Source organism: Biomphalaria glabrata, chromosome 2 (genome assembly GCF_947242115.1).
Source record: "Biomphalaria glabrata chromosome 2, xgBioGlab47.1, whole genome shotgun sequence".
In the NCBI taxonomy this organism is placed as follows: Eukaryota; Metazoa; Mollusca; class Gastropoda; family Planorbidae; genus Biomphalaria; species Biomphalaria glabrata.
Genome location: NC_074712.1, coordinates 62,523,875 through 62,534,641, shown reverse-complemented (window position 1 = coordinate 62,534,641; position 10,767 = coordinate 62,523,875). Strand labels below are relative to the sequence as shown.

The window sequence follows — 10,767 nt, the reverse complement described above, 5'->3', positions numbered from 1 at the left end:
AGTGGCATTTTCAAAAAGAGTTTTACATTGTTTAATATATTTGTAAAATGCAGAAATATAAAACAAATATCCTCTGGGTAACTATTGTTAATTATTATCTAAATTGTTTGCAGTGGCCACATCAAGACTAAAATGTAGGTCTAGAATCTCTAGATCTAGTATTGCCTATTTGGAAGTTTCTTGCATCATCAGATAGATTTTTTGAGTATAAATATTTGTTTCCAAATTAAAATTATGAAAAGTTTCTGCTAATTTATGTTTTTTGTTTTTTTTTTACGGTCTAGAAACGTGAAGTTCTAACATGTCCGCGACGTTGGTCAGATAGGCTACCAGTGCTTTCGAGTTGTGATGATTCTATATAGTTCAGTGATTTCTTTGCCCACGTAGTTATTCTTATTACCTTGGCAACATTTCCGGTATTGGTCGCGTCTGATGCATTCCTAGGCCTGCATTTCTAACATAACTCAAGTCAAAGAGTGATAATCTTCTTTCATTTAGAAAACCAGATCTAGATCTAGATCTATTCAAAATGGCACAATTTTTAAATTATTTTCTTGTTTTACTTTTTCTTATTTCAACAAAATACGTCTCTTGTGATAATGAAAGTGCTAGATCTAAATTCTTTACAGATATTCCAACAGGTATTTTAATAGATCTTGAATTCTTGATCTACTAGAATCTAGAGTATTCTAGAGTCTAGAGTGATTCGAGTCAATTATTTAATAAAGATGTATTCCACTGTCAGGGCCAGGGCAAAGCTATTTTTACATATATAATTATATATAATTTATATATATATATATTATAAATATTATATAAATATACATAGGCCTAGTGCCGCCTAGTGCTTTTTTTTTTTTTTTAAATAGGTGCCGGTAGCCGGTACTCAGTGATGAATAATATTGAATTGCCTTACTTTTAACTGCTAATATATTAATAATAAATGTTAAAATACAAGAAAAATAATAATTGTTTCCCCACATTCATATCGTATAAAGGTGCCAGTGCGCTGTACTTGTGCGTACCATCACAAAAAAAGTCCTGTATATATATAAATATACATAGATCTATATATTATATATATATATATATTATATAGTACTCTTATAAGACCTAAGCTCTGGTAAAATTTCTGTTTATAGAATTTTACAAATACTAAAATCTTGATCCCTCAGTTAATGTTTAGGTGAAATTTAAAGTAAATTATTACTAAATATTTAAGCTCATGTTTAGATCTAGTTGAAATTATGTGACATGACAAGTATGGGTTTGAGGTTTTAAATTGTATAGCAGATTTAAATTCTCATTTAGGACTTTATAAGTTATGGTCTTAATAAGTCTATGAGTTTACTGGTTATCATGTAAAAAAATAATGCAAAGCAAACAGAAACTGCAGATTTATCCCTTACTTATAGATTTTTTCCTGGTTCATGGATCATTGATAGTTACTTGGTCTTGAGATCTTAAGCTATGAAAATGTTTGTACATTTTTAAGGAGATCGTTTGTACTTAAGGATAGGCCTATTACTTTTGTTGTCACAATGATTAATATATTGTAATGTTTCAATTGTAGAAATGCGATGCAGTGGATGTCTAATGACAGTCAAGGGTAAGCAGTAAAATATTTCAACATACTTTAAACTATAATAACTATTTACAAAAATTTAGGGCTTTAATTGTGGCAAAGAGGAGGATATGTTAATATACAGCACATTATTATTATAGCTTTTATATAGCGCTACTTTCATGCTTATAGCATGCTCAGAGCGCTTTTGGTCCAATCTCATTTGTGGACCGGTGGGGGGGGGAGGGGGTATCTAGGAGTTGGTTTTCCGTGCTGCCTTTAGGCGCTCAGTAAACACAACTCTGCTCGAGTCGGGTGTCGAACCTCGAGCCCCCTTCTAGGTAGCCAAGCCAATCCAAGTTCAAGCCTCTCGACCACGCTTACAGTAAGTAGTAAAATATTTCAAAAGATATACTTTATCCTATAGTAACTATTCAGGCAAAGAGGAGGATATGTTAATATACTTGCAAGACCTGGATGCAGACAGCACCAAGGGGTGAAATCTTCAGAACGTGAAACTCAAGGGAAAAAAATGAGGGTTTACAGATGTAAAAAAAAAAATTGAAAAAATTGAAAATAGATATCCAAAAGTGATTCTTTTTTGAAAGAAGATTTGTAATTGATGAGATAAGAGAACTCTTCTGACATTTACTTTTTGTTTCTAATTCCTTATTTTCTGTTGAAATACCATGCTGATTTGGTAATATTGGTTGGCGTCTGGTTGTGTGATGTGCTCTGGAATGTTGTCTTGATGGTCTTAGGTCCAAACTCTTTTCACCACCAACCAATGCTCTTCTGTGGGAGATTTGGGCTAGGATGTAATGATCTTCAATGCTGAAACAACATTATCAGAAACAAGTAAAAAAAAAACAACATTCTGGGACTCTTCTTCATTCTAATTTTTTATGATGGAGAGTTTAGATGAGCCGTCCTATATCTGAGGTCAACTGCGCAATGTTTCTCAGATAAGACAGCTCTCCATATATAGTTTTTCTTCTATAGGGGGTTTCGGGGCCTGTGTCTTGATCAGGCCTCTCAATAAAGTTTTGACTGACATGGATGGTATTCTCAGGTGATGCTCAGCAAGGGCAAATTTCACTAATCCCAATTTTTTTAACTTCCGGGAGATGTGTTCATTCTGTTGTGTAGTCATTCATGCCACATTTTCATTGAGATAAATTTTAAGCACTTCTGGCTTGCTTACCACTTAATCAAAAGTTTAATCTTTATTTTGAAAGTACTATTCTGTATATTACATATATAGTGTATATTACACTACTTCCAGTGCATCTGGGATGGGAGGTGGGAAAACAAAATGAGTTAACTCCACTAATCCTAGCTAGGCCTCTAATAGAAGGCCCAAACAAATAATATATGGTCTCCTTGAGTCATGAAATGACTATGGATCTTCTTGTGGAAATGAAATGAATGCCTGGGCATTAGCTATGATTGAAATGATGTAATCCACACAGCAGTACTCCCCTCTCCACACAGCAGTACTCCCCTCTCCACACAGCAGTACTCCCCTCTCCACACCGCAGTACTCCCCCTCCACACAGCAGTACTCCCCTCTTCACACAGCAGTACTCCCCTCTCCACACAGCTGATCTGTCCAAAGGAATGGCAAGTGCTGATACAGTTTTGGGATCAGCAGCATCCCAGGCTCTTGATTTCTCCTTAGGGTTGACTAACAAAACATTTCCCATGTTTTGGTATAGCTGCAGGGCAGTAGGCTTTTAAAATCCAAGTTTTCCTTCTACTTTGTAGATAGCCAGCCAAGGTTAATGAGCCCCTCCTGCCCGAAGCTTACTGTTTTATACACCAGTTACTCACTGCTCTTCTCCTATTAATGATAAGTTTTAAATTTCTGAGCCACACTTGAAGCCAGGAGTTGGACTGGTTGCCAGAGGCTATTTAAAACAAATAATACAGTTGAAGAAAGGTACAACTATGGATAGCAGAACTTAAATCAGGTTGACAATGGCTTTCTCAGCTATAGCTCTGATAAAATATGTAGGTCACGGAAGACTTAAAGACAAGAGGTATATTTTTTAAAAAATATTTTAAATTAGTTTTGAAATAATTAATTAAAATTAATATTAATGTCTCACAGCTTTGACTGGCATGCTGCTCAGCTCCAGCAGTGATGACTTAGAAGACAGGGTTAAAAGAGCCATAGACAATGTCTGCGAAGAAACAAGATTAAGTGTCTCAGAATACAATCCAAAAATTGTCTCTCAAGTTTGCCAGTATTTGAAAAGTATGTATAAACAATATTGTAACGATGTATTTGCAAGTCGTAGTTGATGTAATTTCTACAGTTCCTTGATAAGAACCTAGATGCTTGATGCTAGATGCATGAACGAACATTGGACATACACCATCACAAATGGGTCACCACAGACTTGATATAACACAATAATGAACTGGATGGGCCACAGTCAAGTCAGTAGCTTAATATGAGGTTATTCTTTCAAAAGTCTACCCTAATCTCTAACCCACTACCTATGTCGTCACTAAAATGTAGAGGTCAAAGCAGTGGCGTAGCTAGGGTGGGGTGAGGATGGGGGAGAATTTGAACACCCCTCCCCACTTGAAAGGGGGGGGGGCCCAAACACTGGCGGATCCAGGGGGGGGGCGGTAGGGGCGATCGCCCCCCCCACTCGGCCGACCCCCCCCCCCAAAGGGGGGGGGGCGGACGAACTTTAGTATAGGATTCACACAATTTGTATACGAATTTATTACTTATGTTAAAAATATATACTAATTATTTATATTTCAACCTATTTTTAGATTAACTTAACTTTCGAGTGGGGGGGCGGTCCAATTTATTGGTAGAAATCACAGCCTGCTAACAAAATCAATTAAATATCTATATCCTTGTAACTTGTTATTGATATTTTAACCGATCTTTATATTATGTCGTTCCCTGTTTGCCGATTGGTGGGGGGAGGGGACGAATATCTCTTCTGCCCTTCCCACCTAAACCCTTTGAGTGGGGGGGGGGCGGTCCGTTTTTATTGAGAAATCATAGTTTGTGAACAAAATTAGTTGAATTAATATATAAATTTTATATTATGTCGCTCCCTTTCTGGTATTTTGGCCGATTCGGTGGGGTAAGGGGGGGGGGGGCGATTGCAAGTACTGCCCTCCCCACTCTAGCCCTCTGAGTGCTGGGGGGGGGGCGGTCCTATTTTTGTGGAGAATCATAGTTTGTGAATAAAATTAGTTGAATATCTATATAATATAAACTACGTATTGATATGTGACCCATTGTAAATATGTCGTACCACACTCTAATCTCAAATTGTATCATTAGAAAATTTAAATGAAAAAGGGTTGTACCAGGTGGGAGGGGCGATACATGCAATCGCATTTCCCCCATCGGACAAATCAATACTTTTTCTTTTTGTATTATAGTTAAGAAATTACAAAATTAAAAAAATCTGTCACTAATATAATTTATATATACTATAAATTAAGTTCTTATATCGAGTCACCCCATACCTATTCTTTAATGCCAAATGCAATCTTTAGCAGAAATTAGTAAAGGAGCGAGGATTAATCGTTTTCACTCTACCGCCATTCCCATTTCCAGACAGAGTTTTTGTAATTTCACATGAAGTATTTTAAGAAAGACTTTGCATTTGAAAAGTTAGAATTCAAACGAAATTTTTCAGTATAAGAGTCATGATTGAGATGAGTTCTAGACTCAAATAACGTTTTCATAGTCGCCTTTTCCCAACCTTTACTCAATCTGATATTTTTCTAGCTAAATAAATTTGGGACTATAACTCACAATTTATGCTAGAGTTTTCTTGAATACTATTTATCGAATAAGTTTTTTTTCGGCGGCGATCCTCAAAGCAAAAATCTAAATACGTGGGGTATCCTATCTTTTCAAGGAACAAATCGGTTTTATTTGCAATGTATTATGGGTCTATAAATTCAAATTAGAATATTTTTCAAGTACAACATTATTCGAAAGGTCGTTTTTTAAAAGTATGAATAATGAGCTTCAGGTCAGGAGAATGCGTTTCTGCAGTGAAGAATGCAAGAAAACGCTTTTGGCGTCGGGGCTTCGCCCCGAACTCCATTTATGAGTAATGAGTTGTAGATGTCAGGAGAATACGTTTCTGCAGAGAAGAATGCAAGAAAACGCTTTTGGCGTCGGGGCTTCGCCCCGAACTTCATTTATGGGTAATGAGTTGTAGATGTCAGGAGAATGCGTTTCTGCAATGAAGAATGCAAGAAAACGCTTTTGGCGTCGGGGCTTCGCCCCGAACTCCATTTATGAATAATGAGCTGTACTTGTCAGGAGAATGCGTATCTGCAGTCAAAAAAGCAAGAAAACGCTTATGGCGTCGGGGCTTCGCCCCGAACTCCATTGATGAATAATAAGCTGTACTTGTCAGGAGAATGCGTTTCTGCAGTGAAAAAAGCAAGAAAACGCTTTTGGCGTCGGGGCTTCGCCCCGAACTACATTGTGAAGAATGAGCTGTACTTGTCGGGAGAATGCGTATCTGCAGTCAAAAAAGCAAGAAAACGCTTATGGCGTCGGGGCTTCGCCCCGAACTCCATTGATGAATAATGAGCTGTACTTGTCAGGAGAATGCGTTTCTGCAGTGAAAAAAGCAAGAAAACGCTTATGGCGTCGGGGCTTCGCCCCGAACTTCACCAGAGAACCTTATAGCGCTGCCCCAGTTGTTTTGGTTTTCGCCGAAGGTTGAGAAATGCTGCTTTTTTTAATTCTCATATTTATATATATATATATATATATATATATATATATATATATATATATATATATATATATATATATACATATATATGTGTGTGTGTGCGTGTGTGTGTGTGTGTGCGCGCGCGCGCGCTGTAGGCACGTTTATGCGTAGGGTTAGGGTTTACTGGGCGTTAGGGTTAGGGTTTGGAAAAAAATCGCCCCCCCCCCACTCCAAAGTTCTGGATCCGCTAGTGGGCCCAAATGAGTGTTTTTTTTACATTAAATACTAAATATTACACAAAATGCAGGGGCCCCTAAAGAGTTCAAATGATGGAAAATTCTAGTTACACCCCTGGTTCAAAGTCACTCTACTACAGTGCATCTCTAAATTAAACTAACAATATTTTTTAACAAGTCAGCCTTATCTTTGCAAAGTTTCTGTGGGGTTAGCTTGGAGCGCATGGCTGATGAAAAAAGTCCTGGCCTGGAATTATTTTCCTGTGATGAAGCATAGACTTAACTCTCATATAGCAGCATAAATTGCTTTTGCAAATTGATTTTAGACTTTAGCCTTCCATTATTAAAAGTATTAATGAGTGAATTTTTGATAATGTAAAAAAATACTTTCCATTTCTTTTAAATAAAAAAAAATATGGAAAGTTTAGTTTTTTGAACAAGAACTGTATACATTTTCTAAAACATAAAACTCACAATTTTTTTTTTCCGTTCTAAAGTTTATAGTTCGAATAATTGTGAATGACTCAGTTGTTTTTTTGATAGATCTGTATTTTATTTTGTTTGTGTGTTTCATGCTTATATACATACATTTGTTTTTTAGAAAAGCTTATAATTTTAATTACTCTAAATTTAAATTTTAAAAATTTTATATAATGTTGACTTCCATTTCCTTACAAGATTAAAAATGATTGTAGAGTTAATCAAACCATACAACATTGAATTAGTGAATGCATGCTCGTGCACATAGTATTGTTTCATTCCACAGTTTACATAATGAAAGAAGAATATAGTAATTAATTAAATATTGTACTGGTTAATTAGTTAAAATATAAGAATTTTTGTTTTGCTTGTAAAAAAAAATATATATATTTCTGTGAACCACATGTTTTTTTGTTCAACTAAAAAATGATTTGGGACATAAATGTTGATACATTTTTCTTTTGTTAGGAAGTAATTTTTCTGTTTTTTTTTTTTTTGTGTGCACCACAGAGCATCACAGGCCAGAATTGACAAAAGAATTGATGAGACATTTTAGCCATCTCTCCCACTCTACTCACTTACCATTGGCTCATCATATTTGCCAGGCGGCACTACAAATTTGTCCAGGACCAGCAGCACCAAGTCATCTACACAATGATGTAAGTATATAAATGCAGGGGCTGAATTTATCTCAGACTTAGCTAGTTTCATTAACTCTTTTACTCTGGAATGATACTATCATCCTCAATTAGAGATGATCTTTTGGTGCATCCTTGCTCCCATCATTAATGTTTTAAAGTCCTTTTTATTCTTTCCTAATTGGTTTTGGTGCTTAAAATTGGAACTTGAAAAGTTTATTTGTGTTAGCATCTGGATATTTTCTCTACCAAAAAGTCTTTTTTTTTAAAGCATGTTTCAAATGATGATATTGGCAACTACAATAGATCAACCTGTACAGCTTTGAACTTATACGGCATTTAGAGCTATAGTTTAAGACTTAGAGGCCTATGTGAACAATTGTTTAAATAACTGAAGAAACGTCAAAAATATTTTTTTTTAAATAAAACTAATAATTTTGTTCAAATTAATGACAAAATTTATTTTTTTTCAACCTTTACAAGAAACACTAATGTAAATATCATGAAGGTTGTTGATTGAATTCAATATGAGATTTATGTTTGGGATGCTCACTCTATAGATTAAGGCCCTCACTTTGTTGAGAGCTCACAAAAAAATTGTCAGAGTGAGTTTGTTAGCAATAATAATAAGATGTACTATTTCACAGCCTTCTAGTCCAAAGATTAATGGAGGAGTGCAGTATTTCATGTGGCTACATAGTCCTAGCAGTAACCTACATATTTTGCCACATCCAGCAAGGGGGAATAAATCCATGATATTTATATTATTAGCACAAAGGTCTATTAACTAAGCTATCGTCCACACTAAGAAAAAAAAAATTCCCTTTTAGACCTTGTGATTTATAGGGCAGATGATGTAAACGAGGGTGTCATGTGGCCAGCACAATGACCAACCAACTTTACTTTCCTTAACCAATGCCAGGTACCTAGAGCTGGGTGGACTCAGAGGTGCCGAAAGAACCTGAAATAAAAATCCCAGTCTTTACCAGGATTCGAACTTGGGACCCCATTTTGAAAGCCAAGCACTTTACCTTTCAGTCCCCATGCCCCCATCCACCCACTCTACTATGTGCAAAATTTTAGCTTGAATAAATGGTTTATTTTTTTTTATTTCATTCTCTGACCAACTTTCATTCAATTTCAACCTTTTTTTCATCTACATTCCCACCCATAAAGAAAAATGTAAGTTAATAGTAATCTGCCCTAATTGTTATAATCTTTAACTTCAACAGGATGAAGCATGGCTACACATCGACGAGAAAACACAAGATTTAAAAATAAAACCTGGTAAAAACATGAAGATGCCACGCCCAGTTCCAGAGAGTCATAGAGATGAACTTTAAGCCATCTTCCTGTTATCCGTGATTTCAGACCCCAACATTATTATAATCATCAATTTATTTTTACACATATTTAATTGGCCCAACTTTTTCCTATCTAGACGTGTCATTTGTAAATAAATCATGAAATATTGTAAAGAGTTACAGAAGGAAAGCAAGTGGTTGCTAAAAATAGTTAATTAAAATATAGTATTGTATACTTTTCCCAGCCCTTTAGCTGCCATTTGGTTAGCCCAAACATTGACACTACCCAAAGATTCACGTTTATTCACCTATTTTTATACCAGAAGCACAAGAATACATAAATCTATTAATAATAATAGATTACATCTGTGAAATTTGTTGTTCGTTTATAATGATGGAAAGGAGGCACAGATAAAGGAATAGTCTCCCTTATCCTGGTTGGGCTGCCTGGTTGTGTGCGGTATGCACTCTCGATGGTCCTGTGTTCAAATTCTGCCTGCCTCCATCCTCTCGAGCTATTCTGCAGGAGATTTGAACTCAGATATGAAGGTCCAATTCTGAAGGAACATCCGAAACCTGTCAAACAAAACATATCCCTTACTTTTGATTAGTTTCAAGTTAGTTACAGCTTAATTTCAGTGCCAAAGCTCAGCACTAAGAAATTTTGTTCCAAAATAATTTCTCTCTTCTGCAATGGTAGATTCAACCTAGTATCAAATTTTAAATAAAAAATATATCTTAATTTTTAATTATGACTTGTATTTTTATTAAAGCCACAATCATTCTGTAGGTTAAATTTTTCAAAGTTTTTTTTTTTAGCTATACTTTTACTTTCCTTTTTTTTTTTTTTTGTGTGTGTGTGTTCCTCTCTCTTCCCCCCCCCCCTCCCCCCCCCCCATAGCTTTTGTTTGCATTTTCAGCAATCCAACATTTCTCCGGTCCATTAACCATGGGACTATTAAAAAAAGTTACAAGTTCCTTTGCTCCTTTCCACAACCATTTCTAGCTGTGATAGAGAAATTGGCGCATTGTTTAACAACTAGCTGTTACAGAGTTGCTAGGAAATGTCCACTTTTTGTTCTGTATATTATAATACAGACGTTACTTCAAAAAAGAAGATGATTACATCCTACGCGTCATGCATCTAGTCATGCATATTAACCAATGACTTAAATTCTGCCAAGTCACTGGTTTTCCTGGCTAGCTCAGGCAACCCATTCCATGCTCTAAGGGAAGAAGGAGCACTTGTACAAATTTGTCCTAGCATATGGGACGAGGAATTGTATGTGTAATGTATTACAAGTAAATGTAATGGCATTTATCACCTTAATCTTATTATAAATCTTTGTTGTGTGCAATGATTTCTTTTACTGTGTTACAATAAAATACTCAAAAGTGCCTTTTCAGGAATTGATATTACTTTACAATTTTGTTTATCAATAAACAAAAAAGTTACTTTATATTCACAATTTGTTGTTTTCAATGATAATAATAATAATAATATGGGAACCTTGGCTTGGAGATTAAGCGTTTATGGAATTATCTAAAATAACAATATACCCCATTGTCATATCAACCGAGGGAATAATAACAACTGACCTCACAGATACCTTCAAGGCCCTTGGCATTCCTAGGAACATTCTCGTTGCCTGTCAGAGGGCGGTACTTCTGCAGACCTGCCACATCACCAGAAAGTTCCTCGGTGGAAACTGATAAAGGAACCACGATGAATTTAGTTTCCCTTTAACGAAACTCGACTCTGGCTTCGCCAGAGAATGAATACTCGTTCTTTTATAATAATAATAATAATAAGGCTTGTCT

The 10,767-nt window shown here is 35.6% G+C and overlaps 1 protein-coding gene across 1 annotated transcript; it reads left to right on the top strand.

Annotated features, from left to right (window-relative positions):
* Positions 1-432: 432 nt before the first annotated feature.
* On the top strand, positions 433-10,415 carry LOC106061871 (uncharacterized). Its single transcript, XM_013220085.2, has 5 exons — positions 433-641; positions 1,574-1,609; positions 3,678-3,824; positions 7,515-7,663; positions 8,875-10,415. Exons 1-5 carry the CDS (start codon positions 530-532, stop codon positions 8,983-8,985), a joined length of 555 nt encoding a protein of 184 aa, XP_013075539.2. The 5' UTR covers positions 433-529; the 3' UTR covers positions 8,986-10,415.
* The last annotated feature ends 352 nt before the right edge of the window (positions 10,416-10,767 follow it).

Excerpts from the sequence above, each read along its gene's own strand:
- LOC106061871 (XM_013220085.2), top strand. The coding sequence starts at position 530 with ATGGCACAATTTTTAAATTATTTTCTTGTTTTACTTTTTCTTATTTCA. Across the intron at positions 1,610-3,677 it reads ATGTCTAATGACAGTCAAGG|CTTTGACTGGCATGCTGCTC; the intron begins GTAAGCAGTAAA and ends AATGTCTCACAG. Across the intron at positions 7,664-8,874 it reads CAAGTCATCTACACAATGAT|GATGAAGCATGGCTACACAT; the intron begins GTAAGTATATAA and ends TAACTTCAACAG.